Source organism: Diplotaxodon limnothrissa, linkage group LG13 (genome assembly GCF_057381915.1).
Source record: "Diplotaxodon limnothrissa isolate DT_005_m linkage group LG13, D_limnothrissa_male_GT1.1, whole genome shotgun sequence".
Lineage (NCBI taxonomy): Eukaryota > Metazoa > Chordata > Actinopteri > Cichliformes > Cichlidae > Diplotaxodon > Diplotaxodon limnothrissa.
In genome coordinates, this window is record NC_140608.1 from 27,478,216 (window position 1) to 27,505,155 (window position 26,940).

General features: G+C 40.6%; 1 protein-coding gene across 2 annotated transcripts; it reads left to right on the forward strand.

Annotated features, from left to right (window-relative positions):
• Positions 1-711: 711 nt before the first annotated feature.
• On the forward strand, positions 712-26,940 carry LOC146620402 (B-cadherin-like). Of its 2 annotated transcripts, none has more exons than XM_085369597.1 (18): positions 712-762; positions 1,465-1,579; positions 4,863-4,951; positions 5,099-5,327; positions 6,586-6,701; positions 7,734-7,889; positions 8,582-8,723; positions 9,032-9,204; positions 9,760-9,888; positions 17,266-17,451; positions 17,603-17,853; positions 22,689-22,831; positions 23,914-24,005; positions 24,150-24,282; positions 24,677-24,898; positions 25,003-25,133; positions 25,509-25,652; positions 26,725-26,940. In XM_085369597.1, exons 1-18 carry the CDS (start codon positions 712-714, stop codon positions 26,938-26,940), a joined length of 2,718 nt encoding a protein of 905 aa, XP_085225723.1. The 2 variants fall into 2 exon arrangements, with proteins under 2 accessions (XP_085225723.1, XP_085225722.1); XM_085369596.1 differs by having other exon boundaries at positions 5,099-5,320; positions 6,561-6,701.

Genomic DNA, 26,940 nt, shown 5'->3' on the forward strand with positions numbered 1-26,940 from the left:
TTGGAGTGCTGCCTGTTGTGCAGTTAGTTTCCAAAACACGTTATTAATGGGTACATACAATTTTAGACTAATGTGGGCCAAAGCCTAGCATAGCCTGTAACATTATTATGACGGACACATTTTATGAGTGAACTTGAGTTTAAGTGACTTACAGGTTTCTTTGAAAAATACTTTCTTATATCCAGGTTCTTCCTTTTTGCTGCCATCCTCCTCTCCTCCTGGCAGCGCAGGCTTGCCGCTGCTAAAACTAAACAGAGCTCACTGAAAAGCACAGCCAATCACATTGGCCATATTTCTCACATGACGTAGGACTCAAGTAGAGAACATAATTTAACTCTTTCTGCACCGCTGGGTGAATGAGACGCTGACAGATGTTTTTTTGTTTTTTCTTTCTATCGGGTTGTTTTTCTTTACTCAAAGAGATCAAATTATTGGTGGGGACAATTCAATAATTGCCGGATATTGGTGGGGACATGTCCCTTCCGTCCATGCCAAATCTACGCCCTTGTGTGAAGTACTCAGGAACAGAAACAGAAACTACCATGTTATGTCTCTTTACGCATGACGGAACCAGGGTGTTGCGCACCTGTAACCTGACATCATCTGCTGAAAGTACTTAAACTTACTTCCATCCAGCTCACACCCAGTTACTGAAGCTACAATTACGGTGCGACAGGAAGAACAGGAATATTAAAGAGGGGATTTGGAGAGATGGGGACCGCTTGGTTCGCGGTTTTTGGCGCTTTAGTCATCGTTTTTCAGGTGAGACGTCTTCCTTTTGTTATAATTAATTTCTGCCATTTTCCATTCTGTTTAAAGTTACTTAAAATAAATATGGTTAATGTTACATTACCTGCTGCAATTAAATAAAATTAGATTCATTTTCATGTGGAAAGCACCAAGTCAAAACAACAGTCACCTCAAAACCCCAGCAATCTAAGAACCACCTAGGAGCAAGTACTTGGCGACAGTGGCAAGGAAAAACTCCCTTTTAACAGGAAGAAACCTCCAGGAGATCCAGACTCACGGAGGGGCAGACACATTTGTTGTGTTTATGCATCAAGTAAACTTTTATTGTAAGAAGAACACTTTTATTAGTCATAGCACTTGCTGATGCTCTTTAAATGGGCAGAAAAAACTTGTGCAGGATTTAAAAACTAATTAATCTGTTTCACAGGCATAGCAGGCTTTTTTCCCCATATCCCTCCACGTTGATTCCCATTATTCCACTGATGACGTTGTGTTTTGTAGTTTTATTGTTTCCTCTGAAAAATGGCATATACACATGTCTTAAAGTATTCATATTATGCGATGCAACAAAAGTATTTTAATTGTTGTTTAAAATGCCAGTTATAGTTATTGTTATATTGTCTTGTGTTATTCAGTTACTCTTATTTTCTCTTGCTTATGATTAGTCACTTTATTATTACAGGTCCAACCAAAATACTCTTTCTCCTCTTCTAGGTCTCATCACCAGAAATAGCTGCGAGGTCAACATGTGTGCCTGGATTTGAGTCAGAGCTGTTGATTTTCAGAGTGTGCAGGGAACACCTGAGGACGGGCATGAGACTGGGCAGAGGTAAGAACAACCCAGGAATCTAGTGTCTTACTGGTAACCTGAATGAAATGGTTCATGTTTCTTAACATCCAGTAGAATATCATAATAGATATGTGAGGATTTGTTTATACAAACCTGTGGGAGCATTTAGACGTGAGTTACAGCCCTACATGAAAAAACTTTTGTAAACGATTCCTCATGCCCAGATGGCCTTTAACAGGTTAGCTGCTTACGTTGTTCTCGGTTGAAACCCAAACAACATCATACCATTTGTTCCAGATTAAGTTTGTCAGAATATTCGAGTTCCCAATCAGAATTTTCATCTGGACCTCAACTCCAAGTTTCATCTTGGAAATTAGCAGCATCCTCCATTTAATTGTTGTCAGTCCAAGATGGCAGCAATGAAGGTAACAATACTATAATTTTTAATCTGTTCTGCCACAAACTGTTGTTTGTGATCACTAAATAAAGCATATGTAAGGCACTGACAAGGCTGTGTCCAGACACCCATATTAACCCCCCCAACCCCAAAAAAACAAACAAAAAAACAACAACTATGATGCTGTATTGCTTGCAATGTATTAATAGCTCTACCTTGCTTTGAAGTAAAACACGTCTGTTTTTTGGTGCTTTTCCAGCTTAACTAGTTGTGGCATCCAACTGCATCTGAGTTGTAAGGTTTCTGGAATGCAGATTCAGCTCTCACACTGCTCACAAATACTTTTAACCTCAGGTCAGAGCAATGTCACCAAGCCTGTTTAGCAGGTTTTGCTATTCAGATGTTATGAAGCACTGAAAGAGAAGGAGAACTCTGTTGGTTTCATAAAACTGAAAGATGATATAAAACATAAGTGGACTGTAGCCTTTTTCAAATTAACTGTAGTTATGCAGGCTTTAACATGAATATTCACTTGTTGCCTTGCTTTATTTGCCTTTAGTTGCTTTTATATAGTGCCAAATCACAACAAAAGTCACTAAGGTGAAAACAGAGAGAAAGAAAACTATGAATACATTTTGGCACTTCAATTCAAGTGGGGATGAAAAACTGCCTTTTAAAAGGAAGTAACATCAAACAGAACCAGGCTCAGAGGAAAGCATCTGCCATCACCGGGTGGGGGGTGAGGCGAGGAACACTGAAATAATATTCATATCAAAAGTCTTGCGCGACATACAACATAATGTCGAGCAAACAATTTAATTTCACAGATGCAGGTATTCATTGTCATTCACACAATTAAATTCCTTACATGTAAACATTTCGTTACATTTAAACACACAAAGAATAAAGAGGAAGAGCAGTTAGTGAGACAGTGATGTCAGGTGGAGTGAAAGAAACTGTTTTTCTCGTATCTAAAAGAGTTTTAGATACGAGTTTAAGAGTCTCGCAGTACTTGTTACAGTAAATGACATACTGATCTTTGCTGGGAAAAATATAGCAGGATTCCTTCGTCAAACCACCTGCTTAACAAGCTGTGAAGAAGAGTTTACTTTTCAGCTCCCCCAATTCACCACTGTTTGTTTTACACAGCAAAAAATCTACATTATAGTATTGTACTATAATCACACCTGTAGGATGTGATTATAGATGAACAGATAAGACCCACATAGTGTTTCAGTTGCACAGCAGCTGTGGCTTTCTATCACAGTGCTACCTGTGCCGTGGAGGGGTGGGTGTAAAGAGAGGCATCAGGTTTACTAGAATTTATTGTTTTATTATAATAGATTTTTAGGCTTTAGTAACAAAATATTGCCAATTTAGGATAATACAAAAGATAAATCGTTTGTATTAAATGTTACTATTTCAAATCATAGAAATAAAAGCTTTTTTGCCTGCAAAAAATGTACAGGGGCCAGTGTAAACTCTGTGCTACTGACCTGAGGCCGTTAAACTGGACACTGAATTATTAAGATTAGTTTTTAACATTAATTAATCTACATTATCAGAGCATCTATTTCCAGCTCCAGGAAACTTCAATGTGCAGGACAAGACTCAGTTCTGAGAATGTTTATGCTCACTTTGCTTCATTTTAGCCGCCACATGTGCAACGTATGCACTCATTTACTAGTGCATGTAGACACACACACAAGAACACATGCACACGAACAACAAACATTTTTCTCTTTTTTCCCTTGTCTCTTGAAAATGTACTGTTGCTCATTAATAAGAAGTATTTCTAATCCAGTTCTACCCATTATCCAGTGGAATCATGGGTAAAACTGGTTAAGAAACAAAGAGCAGCCTCCAGCAAAATCCAGTACTTAGCAAAATAAAAAAGAAATTTCCTGCCTCGGGTGGAAACCACAAAAATATTTATCACGATATACATTTGAAAATTTGCGATAACGATATAACTGACGATATAATTGACACTAGACAAAATACTTTACAACTCCACAACTTTCTTAGTGCAAAAAAAAAAAACATCAATGTATTTTCACTTAAACAAGCAGCTGTTTTTTGCATTAAAGCTATATAAAAATTTAACAGTGCAAATGCAAAATCCTTGCTGACAGTTTAACCAAAAGGCATTTCCAGTGGAAACTGGCTGACATATCCTCAGCATAACCATGTATAATATCCACAAAACTTAAAAAGAGCTTATACACACAATATACGGTAATGTTAAGCACAGTACGTATCACTCCGCGAGGCTCCTCCCTACGATAAACGTAATGCTCCGACAATCCATCAAGTGTTGCGGGTTTGAAGCTTAGCAAAGTCGTACTAAAGCATCAGTCAGTAAACACAACCAGAATTCATACATAAGGCACACGGGATTATATGGGGCACTGTCGATTTTCAGAAAAATCAAAGGATTGATTTTAAGTGTGCCGTATTTTCCAAAAAACACGGTAATAACGACGGCCCGCTAGCATGCGCTACCAAAAATAGTGCTTTGTTGTGTATCTGACGGCTAAACCAGTTCCACACTGAAGTTTTCACATTTTTACAAACCAATTCTGGTTCATCTGTTTCATTCAACGATCCGCTTTCGCCCTTCTCATTCTCTGTCGCCGCCGTGCCTTTTTCGCCATGTGCGTATGAAAACAAAGGCACAGCGCATGCGCGTTTTACCCAAATTCTATTGCGATACTTCATTTTCTTGTCATTGCCCAACATTATATCGGTATTACCGTGAACGGTATGATATGGCCCAGCCCCAGTGAGTATTCTGTTGGAAAACACTAAAAAATACAGCAACACTACCAGCAGGACATATGCAGCAAGGTGGTGTAGACTTGCCAGTTATTTCATTACATGTTCCACATTTATAATGATTCACTTTTTTCTATCCTTTCTCAGTGGGCTTCACTGACTGCACAAACCGCACAATATTTCTTTTCGGCACTGATGACAATCGCTTTGGTGTAAAGGCAGATGGTGTATTAATGGTGAGTTAACTTGACGGCAAAGTTGGAATTACTGTAAAAATCACAGGAAAGTTTGTATAATTGTTCTAATGAAATGTAGAAACTCATTTCTAATGAATTGAAGTGTAGTGGATGCACTAATAAAACTTTTGTTTTTTTACTTTCCAGGTAAACAGAGAAGTTGTTCTTTATAATGGACACCAGAATTTCTTCATCCACTCATGGGACTCTCAAGGTCAGAAAATAACAGTTCCAGTCAGGGTAGTTCATTATGAGCATCACCGTGGACACCATCATGGTCATCAATGTGGAAAGCACCACAATGGAGACCACATAGAATACAGTCATCAGCATCACAGTACTGAAGTGAAGTCTGCTGACCACACAGAGGTAGACACTGTTTCATACGGGACTGTTTAATGTTTTATAGACACTGTTTAATGGGGCATGAAGGAAAAGTTCAAATCTATTTATATTTTTTCCAAAACTACACATTTACAGACAGGGCAGGACTGATAATCTGGCATATTGGACATTTTTCTGGTCCACTGCACACTGACAGCATCCCATTCAATCATTCCACCTGACACAGCCTTCGCTGTGCAAGTTTAGTGTGGAAGAATTGGCAAACAGGTGGAGCTGAAAAGCTGAAAGAAAACAATAAAAAGAATATAAGTGGTACCAGCAACTAGTAACTGGGCCTCACAGTCACAGGATGATGCTGCTAGCACCAGCTGTGGAGGAGTGAGGAAGAAGTGATGGAAGATTAGATTAATGTGGTAAGAAAAGTGAAATGAATGGCTACTTTATCCATGAGCCACTGCTAACAGCTAAAGTGTAACTTTTAATGCTAGGGCCAATTTTTTTGTCGCAATCCATTCCATTCAGATGTGAAGGTTGTTTCTGGAAATCATCTCTTTATTTTGCATGAGAGGCCAGACTTTTACCTAATGTAATTTTTTTTGAAGTGTTCTCCCAGCTTCATGAAAGTCTTTCAAACTGATTTTTCGGACATTGAAAATTATTTAAAAAGTAGCCAAACTGGTCCTTGGTACCCGAGAAGGGAATGTTTTTTCAAGCTTAATTTTAACCTTGCAGCTTAACCTTAAGCTGCAAGTGTTGACTTGATGGATGTACATGGGCGTAAAACTCTTATCAGCTGTTTCTACTGAGTTTTGTGGGGCTGGGATGATGTCTTTGTAAATGTGTGACAGGACTGAACACACTAACACCTCATGGAAAACCTCAAATTTAAAATTCTGCTCCTCAAATACAATACTTGAGTAATCAATCCCCATTTTATCTTAATGACCTTAAAGTACCGTATCACCCCATTAGAGCATTTCGCTCTCAGACTCTGGGCTTACTTGTGGTTCCTAGAGTGTTAAAAGTATAATAGAGAGGCAGAGCCTTCAGCTTTCAAGTCCCTCTTTTGAGGAACAGCTTCCAATTTTTCTAATATTTTGTTCGATTTTTAATCTATGAATCAGCTGTCTTAGGTTAAAAATGGTGTAGACGATACACAGTCACAGATTCTGAGATATATTATAAGATCTGTGGTCCTCATTACAATTTCTGAGTCTTCTTCTGTTCATGCTTTTGCCAACAATATGTCTGCATGTTTTCCCAGAATGCCACTGATCCACAAGCGCATGTTCTTCAATTCCCCAAGTCTGTTGGAGGACTGAGGAGGAGGAAGAGAGACTGGGTTATTCCTCCTCTCAATGTTCCTGAGAATCAGAGAGGAACCTATCCCCTAAAAGTAGCTCAGGTAAGGGGAACTGAATGACTTTTGTTGACATTATTTGTGGACAGGATTTCTCTGTTGTTCCTCTGCAGTCAGCACGTGTTTTTCCCATTTTTAGTTGTCACTATTGAATCTCCAGAATTTCCAGTTTTTTTAGATGCCTCTTAGTTATGAGCTAACTTTGTTAATTCTAGATAAATAAAATATCTATGAAAGAGAATGAAAAGTTATTGCTTTAGGGAAAGATCTAAAGTTTATGTGCAGTAATGAGAGCAAGATGTTGGCAGTTAGTACATTGACACTTGTTTTATTACTGTCTTTTCCATACTGTGTGTTGGAAATTGTTGGAATAACATAATTATTCTAAGAAAACTACAGAGTTGTGTTTCACGCTATATACTGTATATTGGTTAATTTATCTTACGACATCCACTACTGTGCTGTCTTTCTCTGCTCTCTTATGTTTGATATCAGGATAACCAGGATTCTGTTGAATATTAATGTGCATAGCCTCTTTGCTGTTGTATAAACGTTAAATGAACTGGTTCATGAACAGAAATTTTTTTACTTCTTCATTCTCTTTCTGAGCACTCAGAGTGCTTTATACAACTTGTCCTATTCATACGAGGACTTTTTCCCATGCTTTTTTTGTGAAAGTGCTTTCTAACATTCACAAACATTATAAAGCAAATCATGGTTAGTATCTTACTCAAGGATATTTGAAAAGCAGAGTGAAGTAGATAGGGATTGAACCACCAACCTTATGATCAGTAAATTACCTGCTTGACATCCTGAGCAACAGCTATCCCAGAACTGTTATCCTCATCACTGAGAGTGATTTAAGTCAATGTGGTTTTTTCCAGATCCGCTTAGAGAATCTAGCAATCTTATTGATTTGAGATCACAAGATGACTGAATCATTCTGATCTGTGTATCAGGATAACCAAGAATCTCTTGATATTTTTGAAGATGAACTTGCACAGCTTCTTTATTGTTGCATAACCTTTACCATAGACAGTGAGAGTGATCTAACTCAGTCCTGTGTGTTTTTTCCAGATCCGCTCCAATGAAGATAAAACAAGGAAGGTCTTTTACAGCATCACTGGTCCAGGAGCTGATCTGCCTCCTGTTGGTCGTTTCAGAATGGACAGAGAGTCTGGAAATCTGTATGTAACACAGCCACTTGACAGAGAGGAAACAGCCGAATATCTAGTAAGCATCCCCACTTTGTCCAAATGTTTTCCAAAGTGTGTATCTTTTGATGATCATCAAAAGATACACACTTTCATCACACTTGATGATGAAGGCTTTTATTCTGATTATCCTTTCATGTGGAGTGACTTTGGAAAACTTTTTTATAAACATTTTATGTTATAAGTTCTGTTAAAATTGTTTGTTTTTGATGTTCTTTGTACATCACATAAAAGAATCAGCCCCCATCTTATCTTAATGACCTTAAAGTACCGTATCACCCCAATTAAGTGCTCTCAGACTGCAGGCTTACTTGTGGTTCTTAGAATATTTAAAGTACTCTTCTGTGGAACCAGCTTCCAGTTTGGATTTGAGAGATAGACACCCTCTCTACTTTTAAGATTAGGCTGAGAACTTAGAACTTTTTTCACTCATTGTGTTTATACACTGCTCTGCATTCAATTATTAGTTATTATCAATCTCTAGCTTTCATGTCAGCGTGTCTTTTGTTTTGTCTCCCTTCTCTCACCCCAACCAGTAGCAGCAGGTGGCACACAAAAGAAAAGAATCACAACAAAAGTCACATCAAGACACTAAAATCTTTGCTTTGTTTGTATTGTGTGTAGATTAAAGGTGTAGAGATAAATGAATTAATTTAAAGGTGAATCTGAAACTTTCTGAATCAAACATGTTGAAATCTTTTGCCTGTGTAGTTTGAAGCACATGCTGTGGCTGATGGAGCAGGACAAGCTGAGGCTCCTATGGAGATTATAGTACGTGTGATCGACCAGAACGACAACAAACCTTATTTTACGACAAACTACAAAGCAAATGTTGCTGAGGCCACGACCATTGGTATGTTTAAACATATTTTTGACATTATTTTGTTTTCTTGTTGGCACTTATTTGCAGTTTTCTTTATTTTTGCTACTATCTACAATTCTCATCAATAGAAATCAATGTAGTGCAGAGGTTTAAATGCAATGAATTTTAAGACATTCAGAAACCTTCAGAACCTTCAGAAAATTACAATGTGGGTTGGAATGAAATTAGACTTTTTACGCTAACTCTATTTTGATTTAATAAATACTTAAATGAAGCAATGTGAAGACCTTCTAAAACTTCTGCTCTTTATTTCCTTTTTCTGAATTCCTCCACTCCAGGGACTGAGGTGGTTAGGGTTGAGGCCAAAGATGACGATGAGCCAAATACTGACAACTCAGAGCTCCGCTATCGTATTCTGAACCAGGACCCACCGCTGCCCACTGACAACATGTTTGAAATCAACCCAATTACTGGAAGCATCAGAATCACTGGTAGAGGACTGGATAGAGAGGTAAGACCTGTTAAACACATTTAAAACACAAGTGTCCTTTTACGCCTAAGTACTGAAAAAGCATTTTTATGAATCAGGATCAGTAGTCTGCCTGTCACTGCTAGAAATCAATCACAAAGAGGGCACTGCACCAAAAACACTGCTGGTGATTTCTTGGATAATGATAATATTTACCTTTGAAGTAAAACCTGAATTTACTGCTGAAAACAAACACTGTTCTTGAAGCTTAACTTTTACTTTAGAGTCTAATGGTCTCCATTTCTAGTTTGTGTCATGCTTGTCAGTTTCACCACTGCTTGGTGAATAATACACTATATTTAAAAAGTTTGACTAAGGCTAATATCAGATAATGGCATCAGGTTTGCATGTATTTGTCATAAGCAAAATATTCTATGAGTTTATCTTCAGCTTTTCAGCAGAATGCCAGGCCTTCATAGGTGAAGGGTTTTAGTCAGTTTGAAAGCCGTGTGTTACAGAGGTCTGTAAACTGATGTCAGTGTTTCCTCCTTCCTGTTGATGAGCTGATCTACCTTAACAGTCCTCGTCTCTTAACAGAAATATCCACAGTACACTCTGACAGTACAAGCAGCAGATATGGCAGGAGAAGGGTTATCCGGACAAACAAAAGTCATCCTCACGGTGACGGACAGCAATGACAACATTCCAGTCTTCACTCAGAAATCTGTAAGTACAAAGTACTGGTAACTGGAAACTTCCTGTTTAACTGCTGCTTTTTCACTCTGTTAAAGCAGAACACATTCAGTCTGTATCTAGCTGCCTTACTAATGTTGCACTCACACATACTGCCACAGCTAATGCACACCATTTAACAAAATAAGTCCACAGCATGTGCAGTGATGCATGTGAAATAAGAAATGACACAAGGAAAAAGTATTGAACATGCTTACTGATGTTTAATACTCCATCCAAAAGTATTTTGGATTCAAGATGCCTCCTTTATGGAGAAACTAGTCGCATGCATGCACACAAGCAGTTTTCAAACCCTGAAGCTTCTGTGGGGCACTTCTATGAATTCTGAAAATGTATAGACAGAGCCGAAGCTCAGGTGGATTCTGGTCTCAGGGCTGGGCCATTCTAGCAGCTTTATTATCTTTCTCTGTTACCAACTGAGTCTTTCCTTGGCTTTGTGTTTGGAATCATTGTCTTACTGAAAGCGACCATCCTTGCCTCATCTTCATCATCTTGGTAGATGGCATGGTGAGTGGGCATGCAGACCATGGCAGTTGAGTGCATTGCTTATTACTTTCTTTGAAACAATTGTAACTACTGCATCCACCCTGCAGGGGCCTGTCCTTCCATAATGGTTCCTACTCTTGCTCCTCTTTCTTGGGTTTCTGCTGCTTGAGTTATTCTCTAAGCACGTGGTCAGTCATGGCCATCTTTTAAGCAATGGTTTAACTAGAGCCAGCTTGAAAGTCTGTTGTCCATCCATCATCTTCTCCTTATCCGAGGCCGGGTTGCAGGGGACGCAGCCTAAGCAGAGAAGCCCAGACCTCCCTCTCCCCGGCCACCTCCTCCAGCTTGTCCAGGGAACACCAAGGCGTTCCCAGACCAACTGAGAGGTATAATCTCTCAAGCGTGTCCTGTCCCTCCTCCAAGTGGGACACACTCGGAACACCTCACCCAGGAGGCATCCTTGTCAGATGCACGAACCACCTCATCTGGCTTCTTTCAATGTGCAAGAGCAGCGGCTCTACTCTGAGACCCTCCCGGATGACTGAACTTCTCCCCCTATCTCTAAGGGAGATTCCAGCCACCCTTCAGAGGAAGCTAATTTCCACCCCTTGTATCCGCAATCTCATTCTTTCGGTCACTACCCACAGCTCGTGACCATAATTGAGGGTAGGGATGTAGGTCGACCGGTAAATTGAGAGCTTTGCTTTTACGCTCAGCTCTCTCTTTATCTTTTAGAGAGCTTGTCCATTCAGACACTGAGTCCGAATGGACCATGTTCAGCACCTCCATTGCCGAAGCTGCTACACTGAGCTGCAAACCGCAAGGTTGTTGGAGTCTGTCGTGATGGTAACCCCTGAACCAAATGGTGGACACCAGAGGTGAAGGGAGGCACCAGGCTAAAGAAGGAGTCCTATTGGGCTTGGTTAGCCTGTGGGACTCCGGAGGCAGCTGATAGGTATCGACAGGCCAAGCGGAATGCGGCTCGGGCAGTGGCTGAAGCAAAAACTCGGATGTGGAAGAAGTTTGGAGAGGCCATGGAAAAAGACTTTTGGTCTGGTATGAATAGCCGGTTATTAGCGATAGGTTCATCTCGGTTGTGGGCAAAAGACCTGCAACTGACAAATAAAGGCTATCTCATCTCTCATCTCATCATATTTAAGATTTTAGTATTAATTAATGGTAGGACTTGAGCCGTCTTGTAGGAATTGGGTCTGAAAGAAATGTTCATCCTTTACTAGAAGTGATTACCAAAGTTAACTCAGAAAGATCTCTTGGAAAAAATTGTCTAAATAAATATCAGTGGTATTAAAAGTAGCTGCACATAATTTTATGTTTGTGATTTGTTGGAGTGTTTTTTTTCTTTAATGGCTAAAATTTTATTTGTGAAGAAATTCATGATGTCATTATTATATACCATCAACAGAATGGTTGGCTTAACAAAGCTCTGACATTTGACATATACATGTGAGTCTGGCTGCGGTGCTGAAGAGAAACCTAGGATTGTTCTTATTTTCTTTAACCTCCTAAGACCCGAACTCTTCCACGGCATGCATTTTAATTTCCCTTTGATATTTGGGCTGGTTGGGATCTGATGAACTACCTGATTTTTTTTACCATGACTTCATCCACAGCAAGGTCCTCTGGTTTCTGTCGATGTGAATTATAATTTTACAGAATTTACATTTACCCTTAGCCAGCAGTTTTAAATGTCCCTCAGTGTCGCCTTTTCTAGTCCCTGGAAGGCACTTGACTATGATTGCTGGTGTCTCTAGCTTCACATGTCCCAGAACATCCATCTCCACTTTTCCAAGGCCGGGTTGGGGGGGGGGGGGGGGGGGGGGGGGCAGCAGCCTAAGAAGAAAAGTCCTGACCACCCTCTTTCCGGCCACCTCCTCCAGCTTATCCGGGGTAACACCAAGGCATTCCCACACCAGCTGAGAGATATAATTTCTCCAGCGTGTCATTGGTCTGCGCTGCAACATGCTTGGGACACCTCACCCAGGAGGCACCTAGGAACCATCATTGACAGATGCCTGAACTGACTCAACTGACTCCTTTCGATGTGGGGCAGTAGTGGCTGTACTCTGAGCCCGTTCCAGATAGCTGAACTCCTCACCCTATATCTAAGAGGCAGAGTCGAGCCATCCTTCGGAGAAAGATCATTTCCTCGATTTCCTTCTTTCGGGCCTACCCAAAGCTCATAACCATAGGTGAGGGTGTGGATGTAGATTGACCATTAAATTGAGAGCTTTGCTTTTATACTCAGCTCTCTTTTCATCACGATGGACTGGTACAGTGTCACTGCAGCCGCAGCACCAATCTTTGTTGATCTCCTGCTCCTCTTACTTGTGAACAAGAATTTAAATTAAAACTTAAACTCTTCCACTTGGGACAGTAAATTGTCCCTGACACAGAGTGGGCACTCCATTCTTTTCCGGCTGAGGACCATGGTCTCAGACTTGGAGATGCTGATTGTCATTCCTGCCGCTTCACATGGATGTGAACCGCTCCAGTGCGAGCAGGAGTCTGCACAAGTAGAAGCCTTTTGCAGCCTATTACAAGTGTTGTTATTGCTAAAGCAGGCCGATGACTAACTAAACATCTGAGCAGGAAAGTGCACGAGGCACAGGTAAAGAGGCCATGCTGCTAGCGGGTTGGCTATGAGCTAAGCTAAGCTAGCAAATCCCTAAAGACACACTGAGTGACTACTGTGAATGTAATTAGTGGCTGAATCATTCCATAAAATCATCATTCCATAAAAAACTCTGATTAAAAAAAAACCCTGAAAATCAAGTAGCAAATATTTATGTAATTCACATAGTTTTTGAGACGTCATTTTACTGGTTGTTTTCTAATGTCCTGTTTTGTGAGTGCCCCACTTCCCAATTTAAGACATCAGCCAAGTCCCCACAAAACTTAATCCAGACAGCTGATATGAGTTTCACACCCACACATCCACCAGTTAACCCTGGTCTAATACATTATAATTTGAATGACTGCAAAGTTAGAACACAGTTTGAAAAAAGATTCCCCTTCATGCAAAGGCATTGAAGCATTAAAGCAGTCAATGTCCAAAGAACAACTTTGAAATTATGGACAATCTCTACTGCATCTCTAGTACAAATGAACCATCTGTGGATGAATGAGATGCCAGAAAGCCTGATCTCCCAAGGATCCCCAGATGGGACTATTCCCATTCAAGTACCAGCCAATAACTTATCTTAGCACAACATGGAAAGGCCTGTCGGATGTCAGAGGGGCAAGACACTAGCTCGAGCAGTTGCTCAACACTGTAAGACCAGACTGACGAACTTGTGAACCACCTGGATTGTTTAAGTAGTGGGACTGAAAGATAGCACAGAAACGCTTCATCATCATAGCAAGACATGAACGAGTCCTAAGCAGAAGATTGATAGAGAGTGGGGGGCTACCACACCACTCAAGATCCCTGGTGCAGGCTGTGCAAAGAACCCCCTTGAGAGAATCCAACACATAGCAGCAGGATAAAAGATGCTAGCAGACTGGTATAGTATACAAGGTCAATTTGGGATACACCCACTCCAAGATGATTGAGAATGACCAAGCTATGATCCTGTGTGACTCCCAGCTACAGACAGCTACAACTGGTGATGGCTAACTAACTGGACATAATAGTTTTTGATAAGGAGAGGAAGAAGGCTGTAGTGATAGCAAGTAATGGTAAAGCACTTCAGAGCGTCATTATTATGGCCCAAAAAAATCATTGTCCATCCTCTTCCTTCCCTAAAGGACCTGTAGAGCACTCGCTATCTCAAGAGGGCACGCAGCATCCTACGGGACTGTACACACCCAGAATGTTTAAGCTGCTGCCGTCTGGCTAGAGATTCAGGCTGCTGAGGTCCCCGACAAACAGACTCAGGGACAGCTTTTGCAACAGGGCAATAGACCTAACCAATTCTAACAGCTGACCTGAGTGACTACCTCCCTAGACTTTTTGGGGGGCAATAACAATAACAATAATAAAAACAATGTACAATAAACATACGTTCTTTCTTTTTATTTATTAAGATAAGTTACTGTGTTGTGTTGTGTTATGCGCAGTGCTGATGCGGGACAGTTTCCAATTTCGTTGTGCTATTGTACTTGGTATGACTGTGCAGTGACAATAAAGAGTTATCTTATCTTCAATCCCTGTTTACATCCCAAATATGTTACTTTAAATAAGTATCAACTTTACATAAACGTGTATAGTGCTCGTATGCTGCTCTCACCTGAAACACAGCAAAACAGCAGTTCTGTGTTACTGATGGCTTCCATATAATAACCGGCCTGTGTTACTTTTTGTCATGTTTCAGCTGTGTGCAGGCATAAAAAGGACCCAAACGGAAAACTCACAACAACAAAATTAAACTCAAAAAGCTGCTTTATTGTAGAATAGCATGGAAAAACTAAACTAAACTGGGACATGGATAAACTGACACACAGGGAAACACAGCCATGAGGGAGACTACAACACTGACAAAGAGAAACACAGGGCTTAAATACACTGAGGGATAACGAGGGAATGAGACACAGAAGGAGAGCACAGCTGGGAGTAATCAGGCTGGACCAGACAAGGGAAGCAAAACTAGAAACACTGACATAAGACACGGACCTTCAAAGTAAAACAGGAAACACACTGACTGAACCCTAGACATGTGAACTTAACAGCAACTGAGGAGAAAGAACATAGGGACCTGAAACATGGGACAGAAAGGCACAGTAGACACAATGTGGACATAACAACGCCACAGGGAAAGAGTAAGACAAAACACAGAACACAGGACCTCTTACAAAATAAAATAGGAAACATAATGAAACGCAGACATGACTACATGAACTTGACAGCATAAGAAGAGACATGAAACACATGAAGGGCAAGGGGGACTTAACAAGGGTTGAAAACACAAGGGGAAACTAATAACAAATGAACTTAGATAACCTAAAGAACTTAAACATACCATAAACATCAAAATAAACTAAAACTCAGAACGTGACACTTTTGTAAGGGATTACTTTGCCAGTTACTAATTTGTCTGAGCCAGTAGGTGGCAGTAGGTGGCCATTGCCACGTACTGGTGAAATTAAATATCGCCTTAACACCACATCAGGTGGGAGCAAATGAGCTTTTCACTCTAGGCTATGAAGTAAACTATTGTCACAACAAAAGCAAAAAAGGTGATGGCAACATTAAAAGAACTTCAACAACAATTCTTAGACTTGTTTTTGATACTTAAAATACTCAGGGTGCCAGACATGTACAGAAGAAAACAACACCCCATCTCCCATAATTGTTTTGAGGATCCTGAAAGGCAGTATAGACCATCCATTCACGTAAACAATGGAATCTACAGTATAAATAATAAATATTGTCTTATTAGAATGATTACTCTAATACAGGAGAGAGAAAACCACAGACCGAATATTTAGCTCCATTCGTTCATATTAGAAGAGAGAAAGAGAAGACTGTGCTGTGAATTCATTAACATCTGTCAAAAATAGCCGCTGCTTTCAAGGAGAAAAATAAAACAAGCATGATTTTTCAGCTCTAAGCTATTCTCTTTTTTTAATAATTTCAACAGAAATCTTTATCTTATTTAAAATAAATTAAATGCTGCATCTAGTACTATGCAAGCTTCTAGCTTTGCTTGACAATGTTTAGAATAAACCTGATGACATGACATTCCAGAAAGTCTACAACAAAAGACGAAGCAGACTGAGCCCAGAAATTGCTAAAAACTTGTGTTACTCTTACAGTAAACACATCAGTCTTGTTAACAAATAGAGAATTTGTCATCACTCTTAAGTAATTAGTTCTTTGATATTTTGCTGAGTGCTTTATGAAGTTAATGGGTTCATCTAACATGTCTGCTTTATCTTTAGATTGTGATTTGTTGTGTTGAGTTTTGGTCAGAAGACTATTGCTGGCTACTTTCCTTTTTGTGTTGTAATCCATTTGACATTTATTTACCCATTTATTTTTGTAAGTAGAAGGTCTATATTCAGTTGCTGGAGTTGAATTGTATGTCTAGTTTAAGTAAGTTGGTATTTAAATATTAAAAATTCACATTTTTGGGCCAGGTGGGTGAGTTTGATGACTGTGCTGAAGTTTTAGTTGATAATTATGTTTGTTGATTTGGTTAATAATGAAAAGAGGTTGTGGAAGAAAGATGGATTGTCATTGCTGGGGCCACAAATGTTGACTAGCATGAATATTTTATTACTTAGGGATAAACTGATAATCTTATTGGATCACTGAGAGATGTATTACAAATTAATGTTTTTTTCACCTCCTTTACTATTATATGTTTGATATTATATCTTGTCAAACTTTGTACTTTAAGATTTCGGATTTCATAGTGAGCAAGTCAGTTTCTTGCAAGAAGTATATGTCTGCAATAAGATTAGACGGAATTGAACATGAATTATTGATGTACAATTTAAGTTATTTGGCGGTTAGGCGACCGTGGTGCTGGAGGTTGGGAAGCGCATCTGTAACCGGAAGGTCGCCTGTTCGATCCCCAGGCTCTCTGTCCTGGTCGTTGTGTCCGTGGGCAAGACATTTACCCTACCGCCTACTGGTGTTGGCCAGAGGGGCCGATGGCGCGATATATAGCAGCCTGGCTTCTGTCAGTCTGTCCCAGGGCAGCTGTGGCTGCAACTGTAACTTGCTTCCACCAGTGAGTGAATGAATAATGGAATTGTAAAGTGCTTTGGGTGCCTTGAAAAGTGCTATATAAATCCATTATTATTAGACTCCGATGACCCATCACAGCAAAAACAGAACAGAACACCAAGATCTGTTTTGACTCCCATGATTCTGACCCATCCTTAATTTTCTCACAGTATAGTGCGACAGTTGATGAAAACAAAAAGGATGTTGAGGTGGTTAAGATGATAGTAACAGATGAGGATGAACCACAAACTCCAGCCTGGAACGCCATCTTCAAGATCGTCAGTGGTGATCCTGATGGACTTTTCACAGTAAAAACAGGAACTAACAAACACGAAGGAATCCTTTCTACTGCAAAGGTAGGAAGAAAATCAGGAATTCATTCATAATATTGGGAGATATTTATCATCAGTGATTAGTTGATGGAAGCATTTTCTGTGATTTGTTGGGACTTAATAAAAATCTGTGCCAACACCCTTATGTGTTTTTTTCTCCCTTCCTTCCAACCAGGAGCTGGACTTCGAGACGGCCAGCAAGCACACTCTGTTGGTTTCAGTGGAGAATGAGATTCCTTTTGCTCCTGGTGTTTCTGTGGTCACTTCTATCACCACAGTGGTGGTGAATGTGAGAGATGTGAATGAAGCTCCAGTCTTTGATCCAAAGGAGACGCTTGTGGTAAAACCAGAGGACCTTCCTGTGGATGAAGTTGTGGTGCAGTACACTGCTTCAGACCCAGACACTGCACGCAAGCAGAAAGTCACGTAAGTCAACTAGGAACTAAACCCCCCCAAACATCTTTTTACTTCAAACAACATTTGAAGTAAAAAGGTAAACAAAAAATGTGTCACCAACCTCATAAGCAAACATTACATTACTTTTGAAATATTGAAAAAAAAAACACACTATAAAACACCCCTAGTATTAGTCAGAATTTGCTTTTTAACACCCAACAAGCTGACAGACGGGCTTGAAAAGTTTAATTGTATTCTTAATGTTTTCTTGATATCAGAGGAGAACGGCCAGACTGCTTTGAGCTCATAGGAAGCTAGCCTTGACTCAAACTACCACTAGAGATTCATATGTAGATATTAGGGGTGCAACGATACACAAAATTCACGGTTCGGTTCGGTTCGATACTTTGGTGTCACGGTTCGATATGTTTTCAATACAAAAAAATATTCATGCCTTTTTAATTTGTCATTTATTAAAATTATAAATATATATTTTAACTCAAAGGTACAGTTTTTAAGTTTAATGTTGCTGAAACAACAAAATAATAAAAAAAATAAATCGATCTGATCGAGAAAACACTCATCTTTGGCCATTTCTCTTTATTACAGAGAAATGTCTCTTTCCAAAATAAAAGTTATACTATAAGCTTCTTCTGGGCTATATTCTCAGCAGCATATTAAACATATCAGGTCCCCATAAGGAGAATCATGTGCTAACGGCTGTCTAAATGACTCGGGTAAAGTTTGTAGCATGCGTGCTTGTTGTTTTGTCTGCTTCCACTTGTCTTTGCACCAGGATGATGTCAGCGTAAATACGCAGTCATATTCGTTGTGTTCCCACTAGTGCTGTCAGCGTTAATCTCGTTAAAATGACATTAACGCCATAACGCAGCAAATCTCCGTTAACAAGTTACCGCGGATCGCCGTGGACGGCGTCGACACGTTAACAACCTAACTGCGCTAACGCACTAGTTCCCACCAATTGAGCATTGCGTAGCACATCCGACATACTGTTTTACTTTTGTCCATGACTCGCTTACCATCAGGGTCATACTTCACATGAAAACCAAAATAGGTCTAAAGGCCAGATCTGAATGAGAGTGGGGGAGGTTCAATTTCGGGTAGCGTTGAGGCAGTTGCCATGTTTCAACGAGCTTAGCTTCTGTCTTGCTAGCTTGCGCTGCGCTCAGTGTATATGCACTCGACAGTGCAGCCTAGGCAGAGTAGTCGAACGCAGATCCACTGAGCGCTCAACACAGACAGCATCGTCAGAAGAAAAGCTGATAAAATAAATAAAAAATGTTGTATTGTTCAATACATGTGCGTACCGAACCGAAAGCACTGTATCGAACGGTTGAATATTGATACATGTATTGTTGCACCCCTTGTAGATTTGGATAACCATCATATGCAGAGCAGCATCTCTAAATGCACAGCACATTCAACCTTAAAGCAGATGGGTTACAGCAGTTAAAGATCAAACCAGGTGACTGGGTGATTTGTTAGCTAAGAATAGATAACTGAGGCTACAGTTTACACCACACCTGGACAAACAAAGATTGGAAGAATATTTTCTGGTCCGAAGAGTTTTGTTTCTGTTGAAAGGAACAGAATTTGTCAGTAACATAAATTACACAGCCTGCTACATGTCCCTCCCTTCAGTGTACCTGCCCTTCTTATTGATGCTTCCAGCAGGACCACAGACCATATCTCAAAGCTTAGATAATCTCAAACTGGTTTCTTGAACAAGGCAGTGAGTTCACTGTACTCAAGTTGCTTCCACAGTCACGAGATTCAATCCAATGGCACGCTGTTGGGATGGAATGGGAGATTTGCATGATGGCTCCAGAGCTGACAAATCTGCATGATGATGTCATGTCAACGTAGACCAAAAACTTTGAAGAATGTTTTCAAGCACAACGGGGTCGAGCCCAAAACTTGCATTGTGCACCAGAGAGAGATAAACAGAATAAATTGGTTCTCTCATTTATGAAAACACTTGATGATAACAATAAGTGTACAATCTTAACAGTACAGAGTGTTGTTGATAGCTGATTGGTACTTCATAATCGTCACACAGACTAATTATAGATTTTAAATAACATTTGCGGAAGGGGCTCAGAGTAGAGCCGCTGCTCCTCCACATCGAAAGGAGCCAGCTGAGGTGGTTCGAGTATATGACAAGGATGCCTCCTGAGCGCCTCCTGGGTGAGGTGTTCCAGGCATGTCCCACCGGGAGGAGGCCCCGGGGCAGACACAGGACACGCTGGAGAGATTATATCTCTCGGCTGGCCTGGGAACGCCTTGGTGTTCCCCCGGATAAGCTGGAGGAGGTAGCTGGGGAGTGGGAGGTCTGGGCTTCTCTGCTTAGGCTGCTGCCCCCTGCGACCCGGCCCCGGATAAAGCGGATGAAGATGGATGGAAATAGCATTTGGTTTATATATTTTTCTGTGATGCAAAATAAATTTGGTGCCCAAATATTTCTGAAAAAGAACATTCTCTGGCTACCACATAGATGTACTGAAATCTCTACTAACCCCAAGTGAATATGAATGTTAGATAGAACACACTTGTTATACAAAAAATGTTTGAATGGGTAAATGTGGCATGTTATGTGCTAAGGTGGAGCAGAAAAGTGCTGTGTAAGAATCAATCCATCTACCAGATTTTGCACTGTCGCTGCAATTAAGTTCTCATTAATGACAATATAAGGAAAACTGAATTATGACAACACACAGTAGAATCATAAAATGATCTCTAATGATGACAAGCATTTTACCTAAAAAGTAGAATTTGGAACCTATGTCAGCTGTGGTAGAGGCAGCGTACACCGTGTCTCGCAGAGCCAACACAAACAATTATTCACTCTCCCCCACACTATGGGCACGCAGGTCTTTGGACAGTGGGAGAAAGCTGCAATAGCCGGAGAGAACATGCAATGTCCACACAGACCCAGGACTCGAGACCTTCTTGCTGCGAGGCAACAGTGCTAACCACCATACCACCTCCCACAAACTGCCATAGTAGCAGAAACCCCTAAATAGTTTAAAATTACAGCTCAAAGTTAAGTTTTTTCAAGAAACTGGGTGCCACGGTTGCTATACCCTCAGAGTGAAACCATACTTCAGAACTGGTTTTACTAACATGGAAGGAAATGATTCCTTCCTTTTAGCACATAAAAACACTTTGTGGTGGTAAATATGACGATTTTGAAAAGATGGTGCAGGAAGCTGCACCTGGAGAAGGCCTTTGTGGGGTAGGCGCTTTTTCTCTTAGACTCACTAGACAAGGGAATCTTCCAGTAGCCTTTAGTTGAATCCAGTGTCGTCAAAATACGAGCAGTACCAAACTGGTCCAAGAGCTCATCAACCCAGGGTGTCATGGCCAAAAACCAAAAGCCACCAGGTCAGTGGGTGACCTGAACAACAGCACAAGAGTCCATGGTCACCAAGCCGACGAGACATGCTGGCTGCTTGTCTCCTGAACCTCCAGCTGAGGCAGACAGTGGTACTGGGGCCACTGGTTGCTGGGCTTGACCTGTACGTCCAGCAGAAGTTGATGCAGGACCGGTATGGAGACCCCTGGCAAATCAGAGAGCTGAACAGGAGGCTGAGCTGGTAGCCGAGCTGAAGCCTGAGGGGAAACAGTCTGTTGGGACATAACTCCACACTCCGAGAGGGCAGGTGAAAAACAGTCCTTAGTGCCCACAGCTTTTAAGCAAGTGCCAATAAAGTGAACAGTCTTAATGATCACAGATCCTGAGCAAGGAGTCTTTGAGTTCTCAGAGTCTGAGTAAACAGTCTTAGAATCTTTAAAGCCAGAGTTCATTTTCTCAGGCCTAATGTGAGATAATTAGGTCACATGAACAACATTTGCATTGCTGCTAGTGAAAACGTCTTGATGCACTCTCAATCATCCAGGAAAGTAAATCTCCAAAAAGTTGATTCTGTTCATCTGGACGTAGCGTTTTGTGGGAGAAATGTTTGGTCACTCATCCAAGTGACTGGATGGTTGTTTCCATGCTTTCTGCTCAGGTGCATGTTCATGTTTTTCTTTTCCACATGCACCGTTTCAGATTCATGTTTATGCTCTAAAGTCACAGTTAATCATAGTTTATTCCCAGTTTAGATTTTTAGTTAGTTTATCTCAGTGCGCTTTTGCCTTTGTTTTTTCCGGCCTCCAATAATTTTTTTGGTAAATCAGATTCCTGCCTTCAGCATCTTAAATAAGCTCAAGGTCTGCTGCTGAGGCCCCGTGACGTTTATCTTCCTTCTGGTCCTGATGCCCCTGAAATAACTGAATTGCTTTCAGCTGCCCTGCCAGCCTCTCTTGTACTGTCCCTTGGGCCTGCTGAACCAAACCCCCTCTGCAGCAGAGCCACAGACCACACCTCCCTCATGACTTTTAATGACTCCTAATACTACTTTGGATTATCGTTATCAGTAAGGTCTTAAAAGCCATTATTAATATTATTATTATTTCTATTTTTTTCTCTGTTTTTTATTTCTTTTTCTGAAGAAAAGCATTTTTTTTACCCTTCAGCCGTAAAATCCTGATTAATAGGTGTGTCTACTAATGAGCTCAGGGGTAGCACTGGTAGGATACAGGAACCCTGTGACAGTTAATGTGTTTCATGAGATTTGCAAATTGAATTGACTGTTGTTGTGATTTATCACAATATAAATAATACTGAATACTGAATAAATGGCATTCTGCGCCTAACCTGTCACTGTGTATTTAGCCTAAGGAAAAAGTAAGTCTATGTCAAAAATCAAATAACACATTGCGCCACATTGTGAAACATGCTAATTGCAATCACCCCGCCTGCACAGTATTGCCATCTTTTCTGTGACTGTCTTGTGCAGGTACAAAATGATTAATGACCCTGCAGGCTGGCTGAATGTGGACAAGGACACAGGCCTTATTAAAGTGAGAAGATTCATGGACAGAGAAGCTCCTTTTGTCACAAACAGCAGATACATCGCAAACATTGGTGCATGTGATGATGGTAGGTGGGAGTTAAGACTGCTGCACACTATTATCATCATTTGACTCCCATACACAATGACCACTGATATGATTTTATTAAATTACAAGTGTCTGAATAATTACACTGGTCAACAAGAGTTTTGCTTCTGGGATTCCTTCACCTTTACTTCAGGAACTTTCACTTGCTGAATAAGAATCTGAAAACTGTTTTTGTCTAACACATCCTGGTTTACAGTATGATGTTCCAAGTACTGAACAACGAAGATGACTGGACAGAAACAGCAGCGCGTTTCAGCATTTAGGAAATACGTTTTGTTTCAAGAAATATGTTCTGTCTTTAGAAATAAAGTGAAAAAAAAGTGAAGCTAAAATTAGGTTTGTCCTGAAATCTGTGAACTCATACTTGACATTGAGCTCAAAAGGAAACTGAGGCCAACTAAACGATCAGTTTGTGAAGCATTCATGCAACCAATATCAGGGAAAATTGAGTATGATGGGTGAATACTGTTGGTTCTCACAAAAAGAGAGATGTGCAGTACAAGCACAAAAAAGGTGCCTCAGACAGGTTTCAGCTGACTGACCTCATTTTATTTTGAGCTGAATTGAAAGAAATATATTTTAACACATCTGCGGTATTGTCATCTAATTCGCTTTCATAATAAAGACATTAAAACAGTTTTCATGAGAAATTATTAGAAATCAATACTTTCTGTTGATTATACTATTTTGATCTTCACAAGTATTAAAACGATGTGTATCTTAAAAAAAACAGAGGCTCAAGCTTAAATTGGATATCACATCTGAAATCAGTGTAAAAGCTGCAATAGCTGGTCTGAAGTTCCCAGTAGCAAAATAATAGTGATATGAAAGTGTGTTATTGCCCTGAAGTTTTTTTCTTCTCCTTAAACAAAATTCCAGTACAAACTGATGTCCCTTGGATGCTCATAGCTAATAACACTGTAGCCCTTAATTGCTCTGCCTTTATTTGTTTAACAGCCAAATGTTAGTTATAAGAATCAGTCCAGAGCAAAGTTTTTGAGCAATAATACAGATTTTATTTAAATACATTTTGGTCTCCTGATGTGTTTGTTCTGTGACCAGATGCTGTCCCGGCTACAGGAACTGGTACTCTGATCATTCAGCTGGAAGATGTCAATGACAATGCTCCGTTTATTGAAGAGCGTGAAATCACGGTGTGTCTTATTTCCAATAGCTCAAGAATCGTTTTGTGTTGAACTTGTCTAATTGTGGTGCAGGATGGGTGTGTTTGTAAGATTTCCAACTACAGGATGGTCATCAGCATGAAGAAAAGCTTCACTGTGACTTTGTTTCCTCAGGTGTGCAACAAGGATCCAGCTCCTCAGCTGCTGTCAGTAACAGATAAAGACGGACCAGAATTTGGACCTCCCTACTCGGTGTCTTTACAGGGCATGTCAAAGACCAACTGGACCGCTAGGATGAACGACACCAGTATGTACACTGCTAACATGTGACAAGTACAAACTTATGCTGTCCAATAAGATGGCCAGAATTTGAAATATTTTGGTACATAAATTTCACTGATATTTTATCAGCTGTGTTCTTTTGCGATAACAAAAATATTTCCTGTTGTGAACATCAGGGCTGCTTCCTTCCAAAGGCTAAAGTTTAGCTCATACATGATTCAGTTTTCATCACTGAGATTAGAGTGATTGGTGCTTGTGTGAGGAGAGTGAGTACTGCCAGAAAAGAAACCCTAACACAACATACTTAAAAGAAGGATGATTGGCTTTATTCAGATGTCTCATTTTCAAAAATATGTAACAAAACAAATCCATCAACACAGAACTATAAAGCTACATTTCTGCTGTCTTGTTTATTTCAGGAACAGGGGTCATCTTAAATTTAGGCACTGAGCTGCCCAGTGGAGATTACAGTGTTATACTAAGAGTGGCAGACAAGCATGGCCTGGAGCAGGACAGCATCATCAAAGCTGAAGTTTGCCACTGCAAGGGCAAGGGAGCAGAGGCGACATGCACAGACCGTGCTATAGGTGGCAGCAACCTGCCCCTTATCCTCGGAATACTTGGAGCCATCCTGCTGCTCGGTGAGTCACACATCTGTAGTCTCAGGTCAGAGCATTTCTTTCCTTTCCCAGCTAAGTAGGTTTTGGTTGGTTACTGTGTGCTAAACTTTACACTCTGTGTTCAGCACTGGTGCTGCTAATGCTGCTGTTTGCAAAACAGAGGAAAAAGGACAAAAAGAAGCCACTGCTGCTAGATGATAGTGTCAGGGACAACATCTATTACTATGATGAAGAAGGAGGTGGAGAGGATGATCAGGTAAATGGACACATTTACGCGATTACACATTTACACAAGTACAAAGTAATCAAAGCTGCACACGCAGGAGCAGAAAACCTTGGAAAATATGTCACTGTGTTTATTGGAGTACTGGAGAATTCTGCCATTGCCGTTCCCAAGCCTGGATGAAAAAGGAGGGGAGTTGGGTGAAATGCCAAAAAGAAAAACGGAGAGTTTTAAAAGGCTGATTAAATTTGCTGTATTATTTCAGTGATTTGACCCAGGCCTTTTAGTGATAGAAAAGTATGAGTACACAACAGGCCTAAAGCAGTGAGTGGATGAAGAGTGTGGATTGCAGAAGTACAGCATAAAATATTCCATATAATAATGCATCATTAAATCACTTTCTATCAGGACTATGACTTGAGTGTTCTCCACCGTGGTCTGGACAACCGGCCTGAGGTGTTAAGAAGTAACGTGGTGCCAAACTTCATGCCTGCTCCTCAGTACCGACCTCGGCCCACCAACCCAGAAGACATGAACAACTTCATTGAAGATGTGAGTGAGATTCTAAAGTACCTTGAAACTTACTCAAGCATGGTTACAAGATTTCACTTAAGTGGGCTCACCACCCACGGGAGGTACCATAGGGGTTAAGGTGCATTGTGTGTTGGATGGCTGTTATGTGTGCAGGCCCTGGCAGTCTGATCCCTGGCTGTTAAGACTGGCTCTGAGGACATGATGGAGTTGGTTGCGTGGTAAGAAAGGAGCAAGTGCATGAATTTAAAAGTTTAATCTGGTTCACAACTTGGAACCAGTGTCCTGGAAAACAGCTAGACTCTACTCTAGTCTGGAATTTCCGTTGGCAACATGGCAAGCAGGGATGGGTCCTGTTTCACCTTCCCACTGTCACATGAGGCTTGTTCACAGGTCATCTGATTATTGGGGTTTCTTTCTAATATTGTAGGATTAACTTGATAATTCCAAGTTTCTTGAGTACTACTGTTTTTGTTCTGATCATGAAATGCTGTACCAGCTCTTTATGCTCTAGAGTATTCCAGAATGCCTAAACAGCTTACATGTGCTTTGTCACACTTGGAGAAAGCATTTTGTGCCTTGTGGGCAGTTCTTTTCAAATGAAGGTTTTCTTAGGGGAACTGTGGCTCAGGAGGTAGAAGGGGTTGTCTAAAAGTCATAATCATGGCTGGCTTCCTGGCTCCAGTCCTCATTTTCAAAGGATCCTTGTGAAAGACACTGGACCCTGATGTATCCACTGTGAGTGTGTGAATGCTAGACAAGGCACTTTAGTACAGATAAGGTTTGTATGAATGTTTTTGTTATTGGGTGAATAAAACTAGGTTTCCCCCTGGCGAGGTGTTTAAGGCATCTCCTACCAGGAGGACGCCCTGGGCATGAACTGGAGATGGTGGCTGATGAGGGAAGTCTGGACTTCTCTGCTAGCAGACGATAGAGGCATGGATGTGGATAGATGTGTACGTCAATTGTACGTCATGTCTGGGCTTTAATAACTTCCACATTCATTATTCTGTTATCTTTATCCAGGCTATGTAAGGTAACCAAAACAAGTTGTGTAAAATTTCTAGAAAAGTTATCTTTGCTCCTCCCTCAGAACCTGAAGGCTGCAGACAACGACCCAACAGCACCCCCTTATGACTCCCAGATGGTATTTGACCATGAGGGAGGTGGTTCTGATGCAGGAAGTCTCTCCTCTTTGAACTCTTCAAGTAGTGGAGACCAGAACTATGACTGCCTCAGTGAGTGGGGCCCTCGCTTCAAGAAACTGGCCAACATGTACGGAGGAGGAGAAGATGATGATATGCTGTAA

Bases quoted from the DNA above. Each gene is read 5' to 3' on its own strand.
- LOC146620402 (XM_085369596.1), top strand. From the start codon at position 712: ATGGGGACCGCTTGGTTCGCGGTTTTTGGCGCTTTAGTCATCGTTTTT. The intron at 4,952-5,098 runs GTGAGTTAACTT...TTTACTTTCCAG, and splicing joins AGGCAGATGGTGTATTAATG to GTAAACAGAGAAGTTGTTCT. The intron at 24,899-25,002 runs GTGAGTCACACA...CTCTGTGTTCAG, and splicing joins TGGAGCCATCCTGCTGCTCG to CACTGGTGCTGCTAATGCTG.